At 40.8% G+C, this 26,683-nt stretch overlaps 1 protein-coding gene across 4 annotated transcripts in view; it reads right to left on the minus strand.

Annotated features, from left to right (window-relative positions):
• LOC113167768 (teashirt homolog 2) overlaps nucleotides 1–6,517 on the minus strand; it is a 41,492-nt gene extending 34,975 nt beyond the window's left edge. Inside the window, exons 1-3 of one of the 4 annotated variants that reach the window (XM_026368612.2) lie at nucleotides 6,450–6,517; nucleotides 5,975–6,308; nucleotides 3,497–4,368 (exon numbers count right to left, since the gene is read on the minus strand). In XM_026368612.2, the coding sequence (XP_026224397.1) occupies nucleotides 3,497–3,536 (40 nt within the window). In that variant the 5' untranslated portion in view covers nucleotides 3,537–4,368; nucleotides 5,975–6,308; nucleotides 6,450–6,517. Of the gene's footprint in view, nucleotides 1–3,496; nucleotides 5,057–5,974; nucleotides 6,413–6,449 lie in introns of those variants that run through there. The other 3 variants (XM_026368608.2, XM_026368611.2, XM_026368609.2) reach the window with 3 other exon arrangements.
• Nucleotides 6,518–26,683: the final 20,166 nt, after the last annotated feature.

A 26,683-nucleotide genomic window follows, 5' to 3' on the forward strand; every position in this document is an offset into this window, starting at 1 on the left:
ACGATCAAACAGGCATGTTGAAACTGTTCATACAGCAGTCACACGAGGGCTGGGATGGTTTGCCCAAACTGTTCTCATGTATTGTTCCATGGCTCTGGAGCAGCAGTTAGATTAGCAGCTCCACCCTCTCATAGCTGTACAGTTTGTCTGTTCTGTACTTTACGCTATTGTTCCATTATGGTCACTTTCATTACTTACATACTGAACCTGCAGTGCTCCAGCTGATAGGAGCTATTAGTTCTCCTGGCCTTCATTATTATTCTGTAATAATAATTATCATACACATGGAAACGCTTAAAATGATATAAGACAAGTCCACAAGTATCGTTCTCTTTCTGATCTAACTAAATAAATTCAAGTAAAACAGAAGAAGAAGAAGAAGAAGAAAAGAAATGCTGCTCTAAATGCTGCAGTGAATAAAATCCAAGCTGGTGCTAATCTGGTATTAGAGAAATATAATCAGCCCCTCTTGTATCTGCTGCCATTTTGCCTCCCAGCTTTTGTCATTGGAAATGGACTTCCTTTTTCTACCTAAACTGGATAAACAACATCTGCCTTGATCGTAGGATGTTTTCTGAACAAACCACTTAGGATGAATTTCTGCTAGCCAATTCCCACAAGCTGCTGTCAGTCACTAGCTGGCACTGCAACACTTAATGCCTTTGTCTGTTCTCCAATTTATCTTGTTAACAGCAAATTGGGCTAACGGTTTGAGGCACAGAAGCTATTGTAAAAAAAAAAAAAAAGAAAAACAACAAAAAAACCAGCACTAAGATGAATACACTCCCACGGCCGCAAAATAACATATGGCACCCTTCACTCAAAAATGCATCCCGTGCACTTTTAAGACTTTACATTTACACCATATATAAACCTGATACACAAATTTCACCCTGGAATCCGTAGCCTAGTAGCCCTCTTACCTAAGTGAAGCCTCCTCCGTGATAAAGCAAAGGTTTAGTGCAGCCTATTCTGCACCAGTGAGTAATTGGCATTTTAAATTACCATCTAACCCACGTATGCATAGGAAGTAAATCAGAAACAACTGGCCTTTACTAGTGCGTCTGTGGTCTCACGTTTACAAATCCACCTATTAATAATACAATTCCCAGAGGAGGATGCACGCACCCTGGATCCTGAATTAATGTTTGAGCTCAGAATGGCTACACCACCTTGCAAAATTTCCATCAAGAGAGGGATACTGCATCTTTAAGCGCCCTCAACAAAAAAAAAAAAAAAAAAGAAACCTATTCCTCTGCATCTTCCATGTTCTTTTTTCAATACTCCTCTCTCCTTGTTCCCCCTCCACACATCATTAAACATATTATTATAACATGACTGTCAGCCTGCGTCTCTCTTCGCTCCATTCTTGCTCTGCCAGGTAATCAATTTGTCGTCACTCTCTGTAACCCCAGTAAAGTCATCAAGTGAAATGAGTTACAGCTGCAAAGAGCCTTCAAGAATACAGGAGAAAAAAAAAAAAAAAATGAACGCGAGAAAAATGACAACACAGCCCAGGAATATTCCACCGCTTGATAGCACATCCCAGGTCTTGAAGATGAAATATTAATGCACAATTTGTTTATCTGCAGGCCCACATCTCTCCAGTGCCGAGCTGTTAATTTTCTATCGGCACAGACAACGGATCAGTCAGTCATGAACTCTTCACAGCCATTACCGGGAGACATTTTGATTAAGTATTCCTAATGTAGTGGATAGGAAAGAATGAAAACACTCTGCCTGCCAACTTTTGATTGACCATTAAGCCACTGATGAATGTGCCTGTCAAAGAGGAGACAATTACCTCAACAATGAAGAAACTCTTCTGGAAGGCTTATTTCTCTATAGGGCTGACACATTTACCAGAGTACAGGCGAGGCAGCTGTGAGTGTGTAAAAGGATCACTTAGGCACCTTCTCAAAAGTTCGCTGAATAAAAAACTGGGGGGCATTGTTTTTTAAGAAAGGGAGGGAGGAGGAGGGGGGGTGTTTTTGGAGGATGAAATGTGGGAAAAATATTTAGTGTGTGTCTGTGTGTGTGTGTGTGTAAACTGAGAGTGTGCCGGGCAGATAAGGGTCTCAGTATCTTAAGCGGGTATAAAGAGACGCTATTATTGGCAGAGAACAATTGCCATCTGGTTGCTACATCCGCAACCATAATAAAGACTGATAACTTCTGAACACACCACAACCAAGTAATTGCATCCTCAAACGCCCAAATACCCTTGATCAATCTAGTTTTAATCCACCGGCTCCGTCATAATGAGGCAACTGTTGGGAGCATTAGAATTCACAGGAAAGGAGGAAGCGAGCGGAAAAATAAGGTCAGGTGAATTTCTGAAAATGGCTTTAAGGGGGAAGTTTAGCATTTCATAAAGGAAAGACTGTGAACGGGGTCAGTGGGATGTTTGGGTGTCTTTTGTAAGAGAGAGAAATGCTGAGACCGAGTGTCCCGAAAGAGCACGATCTTCCAGGATTACACGATGAGGAGACAAATAAACACACACAATCACATTACTGACACGCTGGCCTGAACAGTGAGAGGGCCCAGTTCATCCTGTGCCTCCAACACACTGCCTGTAAACCTCTGTCTCTATCACACACACAAACACACACACACACACACACTAGACGTGCATATAGTATGCTGTAGACTTTACCACATTACCCTGCTGCACAAAGAAATTTCATTTCTGTGTGTGTGTGTGTGTGTGTGTGTGTAGGTGTCCCACTCCCTGAAGGCAGCATGGATGCAGTGCAGTGTGTGTGAGTGAGTGTAGCCCATTCTCCATTTGTCCATAAGATTATAAAGAGTTCATGCAGAGTTCATCTGCTACAGATACAGCGGCTCCAACATCGCTCATCTCCCCTCCACCCACCCTCCACCCCCCCTCTTTACCTCGTTCCTCTCCTCTACACTTCATGCGGGTCAAATCAAACGCAGCGAGGAAGGCTTTAAAAAAAAAAAGCACCCCAGCGAGGAAACTAAACTTTGTGATCACTGAATACAGAAATGTGTGTTTGGGGGGGGGGGGTGCACTGTTTTCTGTTGTTATTTGTCTCTTTCTGATCCTAATAGACAGTTTGCTCAGCTGTTTGTATTATTAGTCTTGTTAATTTCCCCACAGCTGCAGCTTGTGATGCTGCAACCCCCCCCCCCCCCCCTCATTGTTTTAACATCTGACTTTCTTATAGCTGTGCGGTACCCAAACTGGGGTCCGGGACCCCTGTAGGAAGCCCTCGCTCGTTATAAAAGTGAGCAGAGCGCACACACAGCGGAACAAACATGTGCTCCATTCTGACTAACTATGATCCAGCTGACACGGGGACGCACGGGGACGCACGGGTCCGCTTCTGTTCGGGGGGTCCCACATGATAAAAGTTTGGGAGGAGGAGGAGGAGGGGGGGGCCCTGTGCTATAGGCAGAATCAGGAGAAAACCAACCCACAAACATCGCACTCGTTTTCAAACAGGTTCTCGGAAAAGAAATGTCTTACCCGCAGCCCGTCTGGGCGCCTGCTGTTTCCTCCGTGGCATGTCTGCTCTGTTGTTTTTGTTGTTTTGTTGTTTTGTTGTTGTTGTTGTTGTTTTGGAGTCGCAGGTCTCTACAGCGTCCAGGTGAAATCTGAATGCGGTCTACGATAGTCCTTGCATAGAGAGAGGGAGAGTGTGTGTGTGTGTGTGTGTGAGTGTGTGAGAGAGAGAGAGTCTTTATTTTGGCTCTCGGAGTAGTTCAGTCTCTCTCACTGTGTCTTCAAAAAATAAATAAAAAATAAAAAAATCCAGTTCGGAATCGCTTTCAGTGGAAACTGATGTCAAATCGGGCTCGTTCTTTTCACCTTCCTCCTCCTCCTCCTCCTCCTCTTCTTCTTCTTCTTCTTCTTCCTCCTCCTACGGGGGGCGAATCGTCTCCTCTCACCATCCGTTTTCGTCCATCAGCGCCACATATGCTGATCGACGTGTGTCAGTCAGTCCCGCGGGCAGCAGGCGGCTCTCGGCGGATACGATGTGGAGGGAAATGCGCGTAAAAAGCCTTTGGTAATGGTTCAGCATATTACGCACGGTGCATGCGAGGGGGAGAGGCGATGCCAGCAGACATCGATCCATAGAACAAACTGAACATTAAAAACTCCTCCCTCCTCGCCTGGACTTGATGATGGCAGCGAGACATTTGTTACACTAGATAACCATGAGTTTATTAAAGGAACAGAGGCCAGTGAAAAGCACGGCGTGCTGCTGCTGCCTCTGCTGCTGCTCTCTGCTGCTGCTCTCGTCTATCTGCTCTCCGCTCTCTGCCTTTTTCTTTCGTGCAGCTTTGCTTTTCTCCCCCCATTTGGAGACATTTCCCTGCAGCTTCCGCCTCGGCTCGCTAGATAAAAGACAAAAGTTTGGGAGATCGTTTGAGACGTGAACGAGCCGCTGCAGTCAGCGACAGTCCGCCATTGCACATTAGGTCCAACTGCCAGTAAAAAAAAAAAAAAAGCCCTGCTCGTGTGATTATGATGCTTTAAAAGAAACTTCCTCAACCTGCTGTTCAGCTCTTCCCACGCTGAACGCGAGCTGGGAGGCCTGCAGAGACGTGCTGGAGAAAGTTACAGTGGAAATGCACTTTGTTACAGAGTACTTACTGAAACCAACCAGCGTGTCAGCTGTAATCTGATTACACTTTACAGACTTTTCGATTACAGTTTGCTCTGTTACAACCTGGAATTTACCATTCCAGGACACACAGATCAGTGGATATGTTAATTTAAGTTCACATTCAGTTTATATTTCCTCTCTCTTTATCTATGATGTGAACAGTTCCTCTTTTGACTCTTGCTGCAAATTAGAGGCACCAATCTACGGGAAAACATTTGAATTACTGTAAAAGTGTGGTGTGGAGGATCCAGGTGTAGGTTTTTGAGGGTGTAGGAGGCCTTCATGAAGCACAGTGTATCTGACTTTAGGCTAATTGGCTGACTCAGTCTGACCTTTCACTCCTGGGCCCCCAGGTAACTATACTATCAGTATTATCAGCTGCGTACATATTAAGTATTTAATTTAATTTAATTTAAGTAAGTTGCAGCTTCATTAATCTGTTATTTACTAAACCAATTCTTTAGTTTAAAGAACAAATAAATATAATAATTATTTAAACTCAAAATAATTATTTACTTTATAAATAATGAAAAGTTCTCTCTTCAGTTTTCTTACTTTTGTGGTTGAATTGCTGATCGACACTAAAATAAACTAAAAAATATTCTCTTCTTTTTACCTGAACGTTGTTACAGTTAAGAAGCTAAAGCTGGAGATTGTTTACCATTAGTAAGAGATCATTTATTAAAACATTTGCATTCTGATCAACAGATGAATCAACGTTAAAATATTTGATCTCTTATTTAGTCCTGTTCCCTAAAAGTAGGAAAGTAAATGTGTTCAAGCACTAGACCCATATCAACACCTGCTTTGTGTACAGAATCAATCGAGCTTAAAACAGACATGACAAACAGTTGACATGCAGTTGATCCTGCTGTTCAGCTTTTGATCCTAATGTCTGCAACCATGAAATCTACATTTAATGCAAGGTTCAGTACATTTCACGCTGCAGCCTATAACTTTAGTAATCATAGCGTGTGAGCACAGAAAAAAAAAATCTCTTTGTCTTTAAGAGCTACTCATGACCTAATCAAATATGAAGTTGAGGTGATGGATGACTTCATTTCAGGGAGACAACACCCCTTAGAGATCCAGGCTCGCCCCGCATTACAAATGGCTTCCTGATAATATTCCATCACCCTATTTTGTGTCTGTCACTCATTTTGGCAATGATACCAGAGACCTCCTGTGAACTCCACCTGAACCTGTGCGATCAATCACAACTCAAATCAAGCCAGTGCCATACCTGTCTGACAGCCCCTAACACCGTGTGTACACAAAGTGTGCTTGTGCGGTGACAGACGTTACACCATTGCCCACCACCATCAATAGCTTACTTATCTCTCCCAGGATGGTCTCGCTCCACTGCCTCTCACACTAACTGTATCCACACCGTACGTCATCCGCACCGCCACACTGGCTCGCCCACGCCTTTGTTGCCCACTCCGCTTCTTGCAAACTTTCTGATCAGTGTTTGTAGCTCTCAAACTTTTTCCTTCCCGTTCATGCATCACCGTCAGCGGCAGATCCACGTGCAGATGGTGGAATTTGTCATCCCCTAAGTCTTGACGAGCTCTTTCTCCCTAACGCGGCTGCAGCTCTCATACCTGGCTGCCTGAGGATTTTCCAGGATACAACTTCAACAGATTTCCCCTTAAGTGTGATCCTCGGCTGTAACAAAATGTGACAAACATATGTCTTGTTAGTGCTTTTTTTTTTTCCCTCCAGCCACCTGTGGCTCTTCTTGCAATAAAGCAGCAAATATGCAGCACATGGTGAGACAGCAGACAACAAAACATGAAACATTCTTACAAGCTTCCTGATGTTGAGTAACTTCCCTCTGCCGTTCCCTTATAAAAAGATATCTCTGCTTCTCTCCGAAAAGGTTTTTCAGTTCACTTCCTCCAGATGACATCATCTGGAGGAAAAGTGTTTCAGCTAGAAGCAGTGGGTGTATTAAAATATAGGGATAGTTTTAATGCCATAATACCACAGAAACAAATGAAGCAAGTAGAAAAATGGTACAGTTGCCCTTAAATTAATGTCTGGGAATTTTGACAGGTTTTTAAATTCAAAGTGAAACTGAATTTGAACATTTTCCCAGCTAATCTACACAAGCAGATGTTTCCCTAAGCCTTAAATCTGATAAGTAATTATTTTAGCTCACATCTCATCAACAGCAAGATCTGCTTCTCTGACAAACAACGGGGAGCAGAGTTTGTGCATTATTTGTGGAGTAGTGGTGTCTGGAGAAGTGGGAACAGTGTCAATGGACAGTGTGGCCCATCACGCAAAACAAAAAAACAAACAAACAAACAGCAACACGTGCTACATTTATTTTTTTACAAATTTTAAACAGCTGATTTTCAGAATAAAATATTTCAAAGGCAAAGGCATGCCCCGCCGTACTCTGCCTTTGATTGGCTTAATGTTCTTGCCCTAACCAATCATCACGCCTCCTCCTCCTCCTCCACTCATATGAGCTGGATTTCCAATGAGCTCTGACACTGATAATGTGCCCACATTCCCTGCAAGTGAACCATGAAAGTCCCAGAGAGTTGACAAAATCAACCTTTTATTTATTGTCAACAAAGCAGCTCCAGAAAGCGTCTTTTGGCAGCCAGAGCCAGAGTTTTGACCTCTCATCATTTTAGCTTTGAGAGATTTGGATTTGTGTTCACAGACGTCATTGGACCGTGGAGGTGGAGACTCACAAAGCTTCGGGTTAACCTCGAATGTTATATCTCACACAGAGTCGGCACTGTAGCTAGTTTCACGCCGTGTCATGTCAGTGTTACATTTAGACCATCAAACTCCAGTTTCACTCTCTCAGTGTGACTAATGCAGCTCAAAAGTTTAATGGGCCAAATCACCTAGACAAGGACTCACTGTATTGTTGTCTTCAAAGCCAGAACTTCACAGGCTTACAGCAAATCACTTAAAAAAAGGATATGAGAAAACAATCATTAAAACTTCTTTATGTTAATGACACCATCTGTTGAGTAAGATGTAAAGATTTAGATTCTCATACCAACTGTAAAGTCAGTTTGACATATTACTATGAATTACGGACAACACATGATGTTGGTCCAGTCCAAAAACCTACAAAGGTGTTTACTTCTTTTCTTAAAATATAATAATAATAATAATAAATTTATTTATAGAGCACTTTTCTAAACATATGTTACAAAGTGCTTCACAAGACAAGAAACACATGTAGCCCAACAAGATCAACTTGAGCAAGCACTAGGCAAACAGTGGAGAGGAAAAACTCCTCCTAGGGGAAGAAACCTCCAGCAGAACCAGGCTCAAGTTAAACGGCCATCAGCCTCGACCGGTTGGGGAGCAGGAAACAGTAATACAAACAAAACAATGATACAAACAACTACCACATCGGTCCAACGTAAAGACACTGTAATCTAATGGAGAGTCCTCCCAAGGACAGATTAGTTTATACACTACTATATACACTATGCACTAGGACAATCTTAAAGCTGCTGAAACCAGTGTTGTTTTTTATATGGACCTATAAAAGGACACTGTCCCACCTGTAAAATAGACCTAGAGTGTCCTTAGTAATTATGACACGAGCAGAGGAAAGAAGTTACCGGTTGGGCCCCGAATGCAGGCACACATGCAGTGTGAAGCGCTGTGTGTTACAGTAACCATGATTACTGTGATTCTGTGTCTTAACCTAACCGGTTGTGCCTAAAAATAACCAAGTTCAACACATCCGTTGGCTTACTTTTGTTTCAGCCACCCCGGTGAGGTGGTGGACGGTGCTGCTGTTAATTGGTTTTATCTGTCTCCGTTCGTTTTGGACATGTTTTCTACAACTCGAACATTTCCAAGTAATACATACAAATGTCAAAGAGAATGAGAAATAACTGCAGATTTTTTTTTAGATGATCTTTGCAAACAAAATCCACACTTTGGGAAATGGAAACTTAGAATCTATTGGTTCTTGCTCCCAGGTCGGAGCTGTATTTAACTGCTCTATACATGTACATGACTCCAGCAAATAGCCAAGAGACATGTCTTCCAGACTGACTCTGTGGATGCAGAACATTTGAAAGCACACAAGCTTTGTGGGGGTCATCCTATTGTGCGAAATCTGGACTCAACTGAGACTGTTCCCAGTATCATAACATGGGAATCATTCATATTATGTGGTTCAACTGTTTAGTTACACAGTCTTTCAATAGGGAGTCTAATTATAATGCTCTAGTCATGATAAAAGGAGGATGGTCTCGAAAATTCAAACCTGTCTTTAATCCAGAGATGAAATTACATGTACAATGGACAGCCTGTGATTGATGTCCGGTTTCATAATATTCAAAGGGGAACAACAACATATGCTTATAGTCAAAAGCAGCTGCTTGATTTGAAGATGTAATTCATGTAGCGTTGTGAAAACATACCAAAGCTACGGTAAAAACAAAGAGCTATTAAAAAAAATGAAGTTTCTAGTTGTATGATTGACAAGCAGTTTAAAAATAACAGTTTCAGGACTATTTTGCAACAATATAATGATGCAAGCTTAATATTGTTCAAGAATGGTGAATAACAAGAGGATGCAGGTAATCTCTCATTATCATTTAACGCACCCTGAAACAACACTGTGATTGTAGATCTTTGATGACGGTAATGAGATGTTTCCCGAAACAGACGAAATACTAATTTTACAGGGGAAATGTTCGCGGTGCAGCCGTTCTCAAAGAAGCAAAAGGTGGTAATAGTTATATAAACACAATAGCATGTGGTCCCATCCTGAGTATGGAGAACAGAGTTTAGTTGAAAGTAGGTGAGGTTGAACAAGCTGATGTGAGTGCTGTTGTTGTTGAAAGCACAGTTAAAGGAGCTTAGTGGGACTCGGCGTGTTTGTCCTCAGGGCTGAATGTAACAAATGACAGAGATCATTGCAGCTTTTTTTTCCCCACATCAGTCACAACTTACTTCTTTTCACAATTTTATATTTTGTACTATAGAGACATAGACACCACTGTGATATTGTTGCAGTTCGTACCTCATGCTGGTAGCTGACAAGTGGGTACTTGTCGTTCTCTTCTTGACAGGTGTTAATACCTCCCGTTCTTCCTCTCTTAATCCATTCCTTTAGTGACTACTTTTGATTTGGTACTAAAGTGGACTGTTTGTGCATTACACATTGTACAAGGTGATGAAATGAAAGCACTAGTTGGCATAGTAGTGTAGCGCCTTTATTAGGTCCACCTGCACAATCTAATACAATCTAGTGAAGCAGCTCTGTCATGAACTCTAATTTCACAGTTTTTGTTGATGTAACTGTGGGCCAAACATTTCATTTAAATAGGGCCAAAACATTAGAAGCAATTGAATGCAGTGCAATACAGCTCCATTATTGACCTCAATAATAAACATAGTAGTGGGATTTGTGACAGTTTCAACAAAAACTGAGAAATGATAGCTTTGCTAAAGCAGAGTTCATGGCAGAGCTGCTGTATTGAATTGTATTAAACTGTACAGGGTCAGTGGTCAGTGATAGTGCATACAGGTCCCCATACACTGTGCAATAACAGGGATCCTATAGGTTCACTGCATGTGTGAAAGTCACAAATAGTTTCAGACCGCATGATGGTGGCTTTTAATGTGTAAATATGTATTAGTAATTATACATTAGAAGTAATTCAGTGTTTGTATAAAAATTCAGATAAAAGACCTTGAATTTCTAAAGTCCAGGTTTCCTCTAACGTGCATGTGTTCTCTGAATATTCTGTATATTTGAATGGACTCAAACAGTCTAATAACAAAAATGATATTTGACTTGTTTGCTGTTTCCCCATACTATGGCCAGTAGACATATAGCCTAATTATTTGCTGCACTTTAATGCGCCATGGAGAAATCCTTTTAAATAATTTGTTTTTTAATATTTGTTGTCTGTCAAAAGATTACAGGCAACTCTGAAAAATGTACATTTAAATAGCGCAGTTGTCTGTTTTGTCCGCCAAGGTGTTCTGCGTGCTAGCGAGCATCACCTCCAGTGTGAGGAGTTAAAGTTGATATATTGCCTCAGGTGGAACGACCCAGATGTAACCTCAATTGTTAGAGCAAAAGTTATCAGAAAACGATTTCATATCTGTAGGAAAATAAGTCCAGTGCTGGAGCTGTCAGTCAGTCTGCAGAGTAAGTACAGTGTTTGGCGTGCTGTTCGCTGTCTTTTTCTTTTAGCCCAATAACACCCATGCAAACAATCATTCTAACACTGCTGCTTGACCTATTTCCTCTCATGTAATATATCGTTAAAGCAGCCTTGTGAAATGGCTTAATTATTCATGCTTGATTTCAAAATGAAGAGCTTTGAGAACATGGCTCCACAGGAGGATTGACACACGCAACGGTGCTCTTACAAGCACACACACACACACACACACACACACACACTGAGGCACACTGGGGCCTGGCTTATTCAAAAACACACACATACACACACACACACACACACACACACACACCCTTGACTGACTTCATCCACTGTTTTGTGCACAGAGCATTAAAGCAAGAGTGAAGATAAATGCCCTGTCAGCGCCTTTAATGATTTATTTCAAACATTTCACTCGATCCAATAAGGTTACAATCTATGGCAGGTAATTGTTTATACAGAAATAGAGGGCATTTTGTTTGTTTTATTGAGCATTGAGCAGAGTGAACACACTCACCTCACAAATGGATGCACTGTCAGAAATATCAATTTGCTGTTTTAGACTCCATTCTGCAATTGCACTTCTCATCACACGTATTAACATACAGTGCAGTCTTCAGCATTTTGACTGTTTCAAATGAGGCTGCACGCAGCCTCTCAAGTTTTTCTCCTTTTCAAGGCAGCGAGGCCTTTCTGTCCGTGGGGATGAGCGTGCGCGTGGGTGCCCGGTGTGCCACATACTTTTTTTTTTGCCTTCGTGCACGCTTGTGCTGCAGTTAGGTAAGGCATCAGAGCAGCCTGTCACTTGTCCCTTGGTATTGCTTTAGTCTGCGTCGACAGTGTGTCCACCCTGGGTTTGTCAGTGTCTATTCAGACCTGACCTGTCTTGTTCAGCACATGGCAGAGGATGCTGATGGACATTTCCAGTTCTCCTTCTCAATGTCCATCACTCGGTGCAGGATGCATCCCTGACGCATCTTAGTTTGAGTTCCTGAAATTTGTTGACAGTTGCAGAGGGTGGTCTGCAGTTCTGCCACCCTCAATTATGGGAGATGTGATCTGATTTTGACTTGAGGGATGTAGGTTGCCTGCTGTGCATAAATGCTCAATTGTGGTCGATCGATAGCTTGCTAATAGGTTTTGAAAATTGAAAACAATGCAAATAGAAAAGATGCGTAAACCCCGCTGAGGGATTTTTGAAATACAAACCCAAAAGGGCTAAGTGAAGGTGGGGTGAGCGACATTGTTTATTTATTTATTTCCAGTCCTGGTGGATTAGATTCATTCATCCTCTTTCATGTTTGTTGCTTTGCTGCCAGTCAATCTCGTGTTTGTTCTCTTAATTTCCTGTGAGTCGCTGATGAAAAAGAAGGAGTTTTTAATTAGCGCTCCCTCTGTTCTGTTGAAACAGTTAGTGTATTTTTATAGGACCAGGATCGGAGCTCAAGACTGTTTCTAATGGAGATGGAGGCAATCAGATAACCAACATTGCCACCCATGCTCTCTTTTCCTCTTCTTGAAGAGGACAACTTCAGCTTTTAATAAACATGTAATAAGAAGGAAAACAGCTGGTAGCTGCATCACAGATGGTGCCGTTCTTGGCATCTCCAAGGAAGGGACCACACATACAGATGGCTCATTATTCCAGCATTTGGTTATGCATATTGCACAAAATTTTATTCCAATGCTTAACAACCAGTATAAGCAATACAGGTGTTACTATTTTTCACGAGGCTCCCCTTGCAAAGTAAGCAGTCAGGATCTTGTTTTGGTCCTATCTTTTGATGCGGATCATTCACACAAGCCTCGAGAATCTACTTCTCCCTATCAATATTTCAGTGCTGTCGCTGTTTGCGAGGAGCGCCGCGTTAATCTGCACTCAGGTGTGATTCATGGCTAAACCAGCTGTCAGTCTCACCCAGGCTGCAGCTCTGTTTTTAAAGTGCACCTTTGTTTCATTAAAGTAGCAGCCCGCAAGTACCTTAGCGGGTCGTTGATTAAGACAGAGGGAGAGGTATTGATCACAAAGCAGCGGCAAAACAAGTCAGCAGAGCCAGCCGAGTGCAAGGCCAAACAGATCAGCACGCAACCTTGACCTCGGCGAAATCCTTCTGCTCTTTCATCTTCGCTTCCAAACTCCTACTGTAGGCTGCCTATCTGCATATTGCTGAACTTGAGTGTCCTCTGTGTATTATTTATATTCGTTCAAATAGAAAATGTCACTGGGAAAAAAAATCATTTGAATGAAAACAAGGCAAAAGGATTCAGTCCCATGAGAGAAATGTGTTCTTCGTTGGGTCTTTTTTTAGGTTGACTGTTTTAAATTACAGATGCTGTCTAATTGGCTACGGTCAAATAAAACCCGCCTAATGAGGCATTGCAATCATTTGCTTATTTCCTTTCAAGTCGTCTCCCTTTGTATCTGAGAGCAAAAGTCTGCTCTTCTGTTTACTGCAGTTCCAGGCGGAGTATTCTTAGTCAAAAGACCATTATGCCTCAGATGAACATGTATATATATACATATATCTATATCTCTATATATATATATGTGTGTGTGTGTGTGTGTGTTTGTTTGTGTGTGAGCGTGTGTGTATTTTTTTTTTTTTTTTACTTTTTTCTGTAGAGTTGAAACTCTGAATGCACTCATTAGCTGTATGAAGAGCATCAACAATAAACACTTTAACTTTTATTTCACCTTCTGTATTATATTATTCTGATGACCACTAGGCAGAAAAACACAAGCCTGTTTCTCACTCCCTGCATCTCTATTATATGATGAACTTAGTGCGGACTTCTCCTTTAATGTGACGATTAAGTGTGCTAATCACAAGTGAGGGCGAGACACGCGGACACTTTTATACGTCCGCTTCTGTGTGTCTGTGTGTCCTGAAACATCCATGGGATTTTCTTTCAGACCTCCTCACACTTGACACTCCATGTATGCTGGAGCTGTCCTGTCCAATTTATAACAGGAGTCAATGTGACCTTTATCCTGGCGATGACTATAATGTACTTTAGCACATGTCAGTCTCAGGTCAGGATCATCCCCTGTGTCATATGTTTTGTCTTGCATGTTTTACAATCACCAGAGACAAACTGCTGAGCTTATGTGCTGCAGCCCCATCAACTTAAAAGTAAATGCAGACGAGCAATAGCTTCAGAAAACATCTTATTACCATAGGGAACAAAGCATGAGATTGTGGATCTATTTCTTGTGCATTACTGTCATTTCAGAGATATTTATAACATGCATGCACAGCTAGCTGCACATTATAATTAAACAGTTATAATCATTCTGAACCTCAGTTCAGTAATAACATATTTCTATTGTGCTATTGTACTCGTATCCTAGTCTGCTACTAAATGCTGGAAACAAAGGAAGCCAAATGATTTAAAGTGCTTAAAAGCATAGGTAGGCTGCACAAAATAACTGTCACATGTTTTTGGCTCTAATTCCCCCCCTCATACTCATCTTATTGCTCATCAGCTAAGATGTCAGGTCTGCTACATCCCTTTGATGGCATCACTGACAATTAGCAAGACGATGCCACACAAAACCATCTGGACAGGCACATCTCTCGTTGCTGAGGGAGACAGTTTCTGGTGTGACAAAAATAAATCTCAAGGTCAGTAGCTGTCAGTTTTTAAAAGTATCAGATTTCTTCACAGGTAGATTTATGGGATTGGATTTATTTTGAGAAGGTTTACTGGCTAATGACAAAGTGTCTTAGAGACTGTTAAGTGGAGATGAGGAATTAAATCAGTGAAGTGTACTGCTGGGTCTCTGGTAAGTGCTTGTATTGTTTAATACATTCATATATTTTAAAGTGAGGAGTCAGAGAGGCAGCTAATAGGTAAGGTGATAGTCAACAGTGCGGTATCTATTTTTATTACTATATTTGTTTGATGTAGAATTATATGCAGATGTTGGCTGCTATGATAGACCTGGCACATCATCTTTCCAGTACACTCAGAAAAAAAAAAATCAATCAATTATCAAGAGGGGTGGGAAATTGATTTTCCCCTTTCCTATACGCAGCAAATGTCCCACATAAATATATGATGTGTTGACAAACCTCTTTGTATTAAAGTTGCAGGGCCCTGGCAATGAAAGTCAGGCTAGATGTCGCTCTGTTAGCGCCCAGTCACACCAGCATTAAAAAGTGCAGAATATCATGGCGAAATCTTCTAAGTCAACTGTAATCACTAGTTTTCACTAACAACTTTTAGTGAACTTTGAAAAACAATAGGTTATTTGCACCACAGACCAGTAACAAGCGGTGTTGACAGTTCAAAAATGAACTTATTCTTGTTAGCAGCCACGCTAACACACTTGCTAAAGTAGCCTTCAGCGACTAAAAACAAATAAATTAAATAAATGAGAAAATGATTATTACATTTTATTGATGATGTCTAATTTGTTCTTGATTATGTCTAATTATTTTCCTCCCGTTTGTACATATACATTTTGTTCTTGTTGTTCTTATAGCTACTAGTATTGTTTGTTCATTTTGTGTGTTTTCTTGTTGCCAGTTTTATTTTGCTATATCATGTTGCATTTTGCAAGTTTTGTGTTTTAGTTTAGTAGTTTGTTTTACTAGTATTTTTCTTTATGTTATGTCAGATAAGAATAAATACTCTGTACTAAATACACTATGTAGAAAGTAGCTCTGAGAAGTGCTTGTGATGAAGTAGTGCTAGCATGTTTGCAAAGTGCTTGTGTTTTGGCCATTAGATCGTCATTTGTCCTGCACGTAGCCCTGATATCATCAAACCTTTCTGAAGACAAGATGAACTTCAATGCGCTGTTTTCACAGTAACCGTACTCTTCATTCATTTGGACTTTTAAAAGAGAACAAAATGGCTTTGGGTGTATTTTATTTCGTTTTTTCACACTGCATAGAAACCATAGGCATTAACATCACAAGTAACGAGTCCACATTCGTTTTGAACTGCTTTGTTTTTGCAGACAGATTTGATCAAGGTTGCTGGGGCAAATGGATCATTAAACAGAAACTAGAACATACTGTCATTGTTTTGAAGTGCATGTTCGATGCAAGCTCTGCTCTTGCTACGGTAACTCATCCGCAGCTCTTCCATTGTGTGGTCCCATGATGCTTCTCTGCTTGTGTGTCCATACATCATGTTTGTGCGGGCTGTACTACAGCAGATCCCCAACAGAATAGGCTCCAGAGTGTCATCTATACAGAGTTATCCCTCACCACTGGCTGACCGTGGCATTATTCCGATGGGGACTGTTTGACTAATAAGCATTTTCGCTTCACGAGTGCTGGCTGTAGTCAATGCTGCTGCTCTGGATATACGCTCTGTATAGAGGACACCTTGGATTGAAAAAAAGAAAGGTGGCCAACACTATTAAAAGCACCCACTGGTCCGGAAAACACACTATGACTTCATTACAAAAATCATATAATGGTCGTAAACACAATAACAAAGTTGCACTTTTGCTAAGAGAATTTGCAGCGTATGTAGAACTGACACAGCCCTCTCTCTCTAGATGATTTTTAAGTTACACTCAAGTGCACAAAAGATGTACCATTTTGTTTGATTTCAATATTACAAAACAGTTATAGAGGTAAACAAATACGTTAGTGAGCAGAAGTGGAAGTCTAATAAATGTAGTACTTAATTTTAAAGACACTGGTTAAACAAAGCGCAAAATCTAACACCTTGTCCACACTTCAATGGGTCAACAAGGAGTAAGAGACGCATCCGTGCCTGCTGGGATTCCTCTCTGTTTGCAGTTTTACCAGACAGAAGTCCATTTAGATAATGCATCTTTACAGCGTGCTGCATACTTTGCAGAAATATGGAGCAAAAACAGTACAGTTGCTTTGGGATAATCATGAGTGTATTTGCATATCTGAGGTTATGTATGGTTACAGCAACAGTGCAGTTCACCATACATGTTACCACTTCTACTGTACAGACTGTAATATGTAATTAAATTAATGTGCAGCCTGCCTAGTGTTGATCCGTTATGGCTAGAGCTGAAGGTGAGAAGGAAAGCAGCAAAAATACCTAATTGACCCACTCAGTGCAGGTAAATTTTAACCTATTCTGACAATGGCTCATTAAAAACTACTTCAGCTTTATGTTGCTACCTGAGTGTTTACCTCCCACACACAGTTAAAAATGCACATCACAAAATGACCTCTTTACTTCTGCTCAGTTTGTGAAACTGAGCAGTCGCGGAGTTACTTGCAAATTTGTTTTTCGGTCTATATTAATATTTATGCTGGTGCTGTAAATAATATTTGTTGCAGCCACCAAAACAAAATTTGCAGCACTCAGCAAATTCAATTCTGATAAGCAAATCTAACTCTGGTTTCAGAGTTTTGTGCTGTTGCATATTTGCTATGCAGCTCCAGGTCCGAAGCCTCAGTGAGGGGCTAGGCTCACCTTTGGCAGACCACCCCGGCAATGTCTTCCTCTGCTGTTAAGACTTCCCTGCTGAAAGCCTCTCAGCACAGGGATTCAGTCCATGGAGGTTTCTGCCATCAGATGGTGTATAGCGTCCCGCAGTCTCTCACGGTGGGGCTTTGGTAGAAGTTCAGCACACATGAGACACCATCATTTGAAAAACATCTGTCACTCTGACAAATAATAAGTGCACAGGGCCTCCAGGGAAAAGGGAAGTGCAAGCTCCATATTTTATTTCCTTCTGTATAGCACTGACTGTTTGTGTGGTGAACTGTACTTTATATCTAATGCAATGCATGTTCACACTGACAATTGACATTTTAAGGGCATTACCCTTGACAAGGCGACCTGGACAAATGAAAGGAAAAGGCAGAATGATTTATCAGGGGAAGGGGGGCTGACGAAACATTTTGATTTACTTTTTTTTTCCCTCAGCTGTTTGAAATGAATCCTGAAGACGTACACCACACCCCTGCTCCAGGCTGTGTGAGCTGTCTGCACAATAGCCTGATGACCTGAGATCAGGTAGGGCTATATCTCCCTAGGGTGCTCGCAAAGCCAAGACAACGCTGCACTGCTCTCCTTTTCTAATTCTGCCAGTTCCTCCTGGCTTAATTGAGAATTTGAACAAACAAATTAATCATTGCAGCCCATAAAAATGACAGGATTCATGCAGTAGCATTCTTCATTCTCTCTAATTTGTTGTGTGTTGTCGTCCCCCACCCCTCTTCCTGTGCCTTTTCACAAACCCCCACAGCATTTTTTGTGCTGAATCCGCTAGTTTACCCCCTTATGAAAATTACAAATACTTGTCAAGGTTAACGAGTTAATATTCTCATTCAATATTTATTTTATGGGCGAAAGAAAGCGTCTCCCTTCAGCGCGTCCTCTTCCAGAGCGAGGATGGGTTTGTTAATCAAAATGACAAGGACAGTGTCCTTTTGATAATCCCCTGAATCATCGAGAATAAAAAATGAACTTTATTAATCAGCGGCCTCTGATTAATTGTCATGAAGTGTTGCTCATCCATTTCCCCTGCATTTCCGTAATTTTCACAGAAGCCTAACAATCTCCCCAATGATTTGAAGCCTTTTGAGCTGGCGTTGCATTCAGCAGCACAGCAATAAATAGGCTGGGCAGCACACTCTTCTTCCTGGATGAGCTTATGCACAGCAGACATCTACAAAAACACAATGCTTATTTACCCTCATTGTTTAAAGCATGTTTTTTTTTTTTTATAACTTAATTTTCACCTCCGAGGTAGCATTTTTAAAATGGCGTTGTCCAGAAACATGACATTGCTCCTCTCTAGATGAAAACAACTAGGGGCAGGGGGCATATACTGTAAATGAATGATTCAATTCATTCGTTTATATGCAAAGATTTGCTGTATATAGTGTTTTATCGTGTGTTTAAAACCCCAACTTCTAGATAGCAGTGTCAATTTAAATTATCATCAGCAAATGACTCTTCTACTCCAATGTAAGCACAGGTAGACGCAGTGCTAATGTTAGCATTAGCAAACATGTCTGACTAAAAATAGCAGGATATAAAATCTATAATATCGCTGGCTTACACTTGTTTTCAATCGAGGTCTTAAATTAACTTTTTGGTCACATATGCATTTGTCTCTTAATTTTATTGAGATAATTAGATATATTGAAAGAATACTGAAAACTAACCTAAAGAGCTCAGCACAAGATTTAAGCAAACTTAAGCAATTAAATAAATTTTAATTTTAAAATCCAGAATCTAACTCAAGTGTTTCTACAACAGATGGCCTACACTCGGTTTCTGAATGGCTCACCAACAAGATCGTCTGAAACATGGATGACCTACATTCTGGAAAGTCCCTGAACACCTCATTTCTGACAATGTGCTTCAGACGCGAACGCTTCACGGTTTCACTTCTAATGTCAAATATATCATAACCCACATATCGTGATACTTATCGTATGGCCAGATCCTTGCCAACACGAATTCCTTAGAAACAACAGTACAGCTCAGCAAGTCAGTAAATGAAATCATGTTAAATATCCTCGACAAATTAACAACTCAGACAGAGAAGACCTCCCCACAGCGAAACATCATCAACAAATCTTTTTTTTCTTAAAGAAGTAGGACAATTAATACTGCATATATTGATGGTGTATATGATTAATATATAACACTGAATGTCGTTTTCACAGTGGCTGGGGCAAGGTCGGGAAGCTGATGTAATTTACATGAGCGTTCGAAGACGTGTGGTGCTCATTTGCTCTGAAGTGATGTCCATGAAACAGAATATACAAACGATGGGAAAGTTTCATATCAGAAGAGCGTCTCTCGTCTTCTTTCCTTCTTCTCAAAGTGTATTATTACAGGAGAAGGGTGGGGAGGGGGTTGATAAAGAGAGGATATTTCATGCTAGGCCCATTAATCAGCCGCCATGTATTTTACCATATTTACCTACAGTACAGTAAAAGTTATTATTTTCACATTCGGCTCAATATTTAAAAGTCTGGCGCAGGGGAATTACACATTTAACGAGTGCATGCTGTGAAATCCAGCCTCTTCAACAGATTTAAGGAGGTTGGGTGGCTCACATGCAATTAATTGTGGAGGTGTTTTATCCATCAGTATGAATAATTTAAAGGGAGTGTTAATAGGTATCCTAGACTTGGCCAAAGGAACAGAGACAAAGTGTTGTTGAAAGACGTTTCATTACTTTCCTTCAGATGCCGCTCTTCATTTGTTCTCCTGTGTCTTTTTTTTTTTTTGGGGTCAGTATAGTCACAATTACAGCTGAAAACAAAGAAATAATAATAATAATAAAATAATAATAATCATCATCAGTTATAAAAGGACATACATGAAAAATAATAAAATTATCAACTGCGTGAACATTACATATGATTCATTTAAAAACTGCATCATGGCTCAGTGTCAGAATTATAATAATTGCAGCACAAAGCCAGAAGTTAAACTTTCCCCATAAATTAAAGTAAGTCTGGTTCACAGCACATGGGAACTAAAGTAAATCTGAGCAAGAACTTCCCCCCGTCGAGTTACCTTTGAGTAATCTGGTTCATGTAACATAAATTGCTACAGGGAGGGGCATTAAAGCCACAATCCATAATTTTTTTGTCCACATAAATGTTAACTACACGCTCATTAATAACTGAGGAGTTTGATTTATAGATTAAATCTGGCGGATCATAATTAAAACAGATGTTTTCCTATGGTTTTCCCATCAATACTGATGTAAACAAACCTTTAACTGTGTCAGAATCATTACAATTATACTTTCAAAGACCTAAATTGGCACTTATTGATTCCAGATTGGACTTTTATGTGATACATTATGTGCTAAAGTTTTGTCTCTACTAACAAATTAATCAAATTCACTGAGTAAGATTATGTTGGCTTGAATTACCATGTATTCTTTCAACATGTAAAACCACAGCTCCCCTTGAAGGAAGCATTAAATTGATGAGCCTAGCTTGTGTGTGTGTGTGTGCGTGTCTCTTTTGGTGGGAAACAATGTGAACTTCACCGACAACCATGTGCACAGAGGGATGACATCAGTAAGAAGTCGTCTCTGTCAGATGCATTAAAGGGACGTCCGCAAGTGCACGGTTCCCCATCCTTCACACTTTGTGTACACCCAGCCCTGCAACATAAATTAGCTATGGTAACTCCTCGGAGGCGAGGACGTTTGGAGAGAGAAAAGAAGCACACAGAGTGCATTACGGATCAGGTTTGCCAAAATTTAAAACAGTAAATTCAGACGAGATGCTGCAAAATTTAGTTCTGACAGTGTCCTTTTTCCCCCTTCCGTAACATGTGTCTGTTAATTTTTCACAAAAGGATTCACAAAAACACGAGTCCTTTTGTACAGTTTCCTCAGATGGAGATCTATGGCACTGTGAACAAAAGACACTCCTTCAATGACAAGTGCCAAGTACATCAGCCAGTCCTTCTTTTCAAGTAATTCCAACCCTGGCTATTCAGGGTTTGCCCTGTGGCGAGACCGAGCACTTCGTTCTCCAGAAATAGCCATAGCTCATCTTTCACAAGGACTCAGGTCGTCTTATCACAGGGAGAGACATTCATTTGAATTTCTGTCTCTTCAATATGCCTGGCAATCATGATGCCCGGTTAATATTGAAGTTTGGGGAGCGCTTGGTTTTGTTCCCCCTCCACCCCCAGAGGCACAAAGAACTTGTAACCTGACATCAAATATCTTATTGCATGACTATATCTGCCAAACGCTTGTACCCCAGCAGCTCTGCACCTTGGAGAAATCGTGATCCTGCACATGTGTTTACCTGAGAGCATCCAGTAGTTTGTCTTAACAAACATTTTTCAATGGGTGTGCTCAAGTGCTGAATGCTAAAAGCTAAATTATTTCATTCCACTCGGTTTGCTGTGCTGGCTTTGTATTTATTTACTGTCCACGAAATCTGAATTTCCTTTTGTTCCCTGTTCACTGCAGAACAGCAAAACTGGCTTACCACATGTAATTAACACCCAAACACACCTTGACAACTTCTGCGTGACATTCACTCAGCTAAAATCTTTTTAGAATAACTAAAAAAAATCCACACTTCAACTGAAAAGAGAGGCATTTTACTTGATAAATTTAAGATAAAAGACGTGGCAGTCATTTTCTCCCATGACATATTTGTTCTTTAACAACAAATCAATGGCTGTGAAAGCTTGGCACCTGAATACAGAACAATGGGGAGATGAAGCGAAGATTGTCTTCATTAGGCACATTAATATTCATAGAAAGTAGAAAATCTGACACCACGGAGGACTTGGTAACCTTTTCTCATATTAGATTTTTTTTTCAACTTCTTAACACAATTAAAGTCCAGCAATGACTTAATTAATGCGGCTTTCTGTCAGGCGCTTTAAAGAACTGTCAATTTGGCCCGGGTCTGCCTGTCAGCGGGGAAGAAAGACAGTCATCCCACTCTTAAAGGAGACAGTCGGAATCACAGTGCCGGATAAAGTCACATTCTCAGACACCTTGCCAAATTGATTCTTTTAAGGGTTTTCTTGCAGATTACCATTTTCTTTCCTCCTGTCTCTTATTCTGCACGAGTGTCAAATCTGAGAGAGAATCTAAATTCAGTTTTGGGTTCCGGCTATTACCATCCTCTCCCATTGTGCTCGTTGTTGCTGATACCCTGTTAAATTATGACTTGAATGAAACATTTCCTGTGCGAGACAGTGTCCTCTGAGCTCCGAATCAATTACCGAGATACGAGGGACAACGCGGTGCTTCTAGAGCGAGCTGCCCTCGCGATACTGCAAAAGTTATCGAATCGACAACATTAGCTCAATTATTTGGCTGCGTGGATTAACACCTCGTTATGCATATTCTCAACATGGCCTTATGACAAACCTATAAGTAAAGCGTCATTTGGGCTGTGCTGTGAGTTTGTTGGTTAATCAGCCCTGGGTTTGAGAGCTGTGGAGTATGAGGCTCGTGCAGTTCCATTTTTTTCCAAGTGGGAAGCCACAGGCTGTCCAAACAAGATGACAGTGCAAATGGCTGTTGCTAATGACTGATTCTCCTCTTGCCTGGGTTTTGATCAAAAATAGCTCCTACTCTTCTCTCCCTCTGAAATGGCAGCGACCAAAATTGAGGTAATGGCCCTTACTTTAGAGGCTGACACAGCTGCAGGATTTGTTATCACTTTGACTGAGATCCCTCTCACTTCATAATAAGTGAGCTGAGACATTCAAGAAACCCTAAACTATTACACAAGGACTTTTGGGTGTGACCGAAGCAGAATTAAATATGCACAATGTTGTTATTTTTTTCTCTGTGTTATAAGGATCTCCCCCCGGTTTAACGGAATGAAATTGTGAATGATGTGAGTTTAATAGGAAGAGATAAATGCAGTGAAAATCTGATTTTAACATTTATTTCCTCATCTATCTGCTAAGTGTGATCGGAGTTGTGTGTGTGTGTGTGTGTGTGTGTGTGTGTGTGTGGTGGGGGGGGGGGGGGGGGGGGGGGGCTCATACACTGCCATTCTCTGTATTAATGAACCAATACCTGTGATCATTCTGCAGGAGGTGTAACTGGCTTGGCAGGTGTGCTGCCACTGGGAAACAGATTAAAATAGTCAGGGTTCCTTTCAAGGCTTGTACGGAAAACAATAGAGGCTTCACAAGGTAATCATGCCATTATATGAGACGGAGGGACTAATTGGAATTATACTAGAACAGGCAGGGAGCTCATTAAAACCTTGAGCACTACCTCATGATAAACAGTCACTTTAAGGGCTGGCACTGATATGATGAGGCAAAGTCTTTATTTCTCCCTTTCCAATGAACACATCTGATGTTTAAGCTCCTTATACTCACTCAGCAGGTATCATGTGGAATGTAAGACTCCTTAATTGCCACTGGAAATTAGTAACATGCTTATATAGAGAGCTGTTGTCATCATGCAGGAACACAGAGTGAGATCACTTAAGGTTTTCGTGTTGAACTCTTGTAATATAATCCTACTGTGTTTTTCACATTCCATATTATAACATTTCACGTGTTGTCATCTGCTTTTCAACACGCATTTTATTATTGCAAATTGAAGCACACGTAATATACGCACATAATTTATTAATTGTTCAACCTTGCACATTACAACGCTATAAGACCTCACCAATACAATACCATAATAACACAGCAAGCTGGTTATGGACTCTGACAACCTGTGATTAAAATCAGACTCATTTTGCTTGATGAGAAATTGGCTTTACCCAAAATAACTTTATGTCCCCCTGCTTTCTAACCACAGTTCATTAGCTCCATCTTTCTCCGGCAGGATTCTTTGTGCCATTTTGACTGTATTCAAATCTCTTTAATGCCATCTCATGTTTAAAGACTGACCATAAATCCCATATCAGTTCTTAATGACCACTGCCGGCCAGCCGGTAATATGTCATTGTTCGCAGGCGATCACCCAGCGGGGAATAGACCATGCCAGTCTTTGTAATTGCACACCCAGAAAGATTTATATTGCTATTATGCACACCCATAAGAAATAATTCAAACATATCATTGAAAAAAAACAGCCTGCACATTGCTGATCCCCAAATATCCACTGAGCATCTAGCTAGTATAATATTATACTGCCTCTGCTAACATGACTTTACTGTCTCACAGTAAAGATGTCGTCAACACTCATATTCCATATGTCTATTTATTAGCAATACTGTTTCTCCTTCTGCTTTGAAAGACTGTGCAAAGGCTGCATGGGAAAATGCAAGATGTCACATAGCTGCTAGAGCACTACAGTGGCTAAGTGGCTGCAATATCCCTTGCACATCAATAAGCTCGTGCAGTATGTATCCCAAGCAAACTCCTCCATGTACATTGCTGCTTTTTTATTTTTTCCTCTTTTTGTTTTTTTTCTAAATACCCTCAATCTTTGGATGGCTCAGAGACGTGGTGATTGAAGACGCGGTTAGTTCAACTCCCCAAGTGTGCTGCTGCGGCTTTGTTGTGTCCTGGCTCCTCCTGAGAGGGGAAGCAGGTGTAGGCTGACGCAGGTTTGATCACCTTGGTGAATGCGGACCTCAGTGGCTTCTCCCGCGTCCGCAGGGAGGACAACAGCAGCCAACTGCAAAAGGGGTGTTTGACTTGGGCTAATGAATTGCCTGGTTGGACAGAATTACATCATGCTTGTTTTCTTTAAAAGGATTTGACAGGTACTCAAATATGACGTTATAATTTAAACTATGACAACGCATCAGGGAACAGATAGAAAATGCAACTGTAGATTGATAGCACGCTTATTCATGAATATAAAGTACATTACATGATATACTTAGAGATGTAAGGGAATCTACAGCTGCAACACTAGGACAATGCTGGCCTCTATTTGTTCTCTTTGTCCGTGGTTAGAAGGCCAGAGAAATAGATGGGGAAGTTGAAGTGCCCTGCCCAAGTCAGCCATCGAAAGCAGGCCACTCATGCAGACTCCTGTTTCAGAGTCTACTGAGACCGCTCCCAGGGATTCTTTGTTCCTTTTCAACCAGACTGCTGCTGTCTCTGCGCTCAGGGGGCTCACTCACCAGTGACAGCCACAGTCAGATCATACCCCCACAATCAAATACAGTTTTATTAGATCTGTCTTGCAGAACGGCACACCACTGCAAAAACATGTTTTGTTCTCTTTAACCTATTCCACCGGGGACACAAACCAACAGTGACACTGTCATTTGTGAGCATTGCAGTATGGCTCCCTTGTGGTACAAATGTCAGATTATACTGTGCAGTACTAGTTATCCTCCCTAAATATAGCCTCTCTGGTATCGTAGCCTGTCGCAAGAAATTCATGGCTTCACACACATGGCCTTTAGTGGAACCCCAGACACTGTCACAAACCTTAAGAAGTCGCCAGGATGAGACTAATTGTAAATTCATATCTGTCTGCAAACTCTCCTTGTAATTCTGAGAAGAGAGGCACCTGCCCCCAGCTTGATCCTGGCTCATAATATGTGATGTGCACTTTTCAGGCCTTGTACATATCATAAAATTAATTTTCAGTTGGAATTTATTATCTCTTATTATGCTGACATTTAAGTGGTGTCTTAGATTTAAATAGGAGGTAAGATGGTTTTGATTCTTGCACTATTTTACTACTTTTAGAGATTTAAATAACCAGTATTAACGCCTGGGGAAGCCTATTTTTTAATCTTTCTTACACTTTTTTGAATGAATATAAAGAAAATCAGCTGATTTTCATATGTATATATATATATATATATATATATATATATGTATATATACACACATCTTAATAAATAGCACCTTAGTACTACTATTTTTAATCAACCACAACAGTCTAGCTTTGATCTCAGTCTTGTTTTAGTACTCCAAAGAATCAGTATCAGCTCTGGACTGGGAAGCAATTTTGGCATAACAACCAAACTGTGTAACCAAAACATCCACATGGATCAGATGATGCACACTGGCCTAAAAAGCCTTTTTGCCAATAGAAAATACAAAGAAGAAGCTACAAATCATGATTTTTTTCACTAAGCATCACAAGCCCCACGTGTTGACCCTTTTCATTATCAGAATTTGATCCAAAACCATTTGGAAAGAGAAGGACACCAGTGAGAATGCCCTATGGCCTCAAAAACACGAAAGTGTGCAGAAAATGTGGCTTTCCAAGCACTAAATTGGGCAACATGCTGTAATCCAGTATTCAGATCTTTGTTCGGTTAACTCCTTCTTTCATCACAACGCTAGTGGAAGAAGCTCTGGGTCTCACACAATGTCCACATCACTTTGCTTTACACAATACAACAGGCTGACTTTTCTCTGTAAATTCAGCTTTCATTTCCAAATTTAGCATTAACCAAAGCTACAGTGTCTGTGCCCTCAATCGCTGAACAGCAAATACTTCAAAAA

The sequence above is a fragment of the Anabas testudineus genome, chromosome 7 (assembly GCF_900324465.2).
Source record: "Anabas testudineus chromosome 7, fAnaTes1.2, whole genome shotgun sequence".
In the NCBI taxonomy this organism is placed as follows: domain Eukaryota; kingdom Metazoa; phylum Chordata; class Actinopteri; order Anabantiformes; family Anabantidae; genus Anabas; species Anabas testudineus.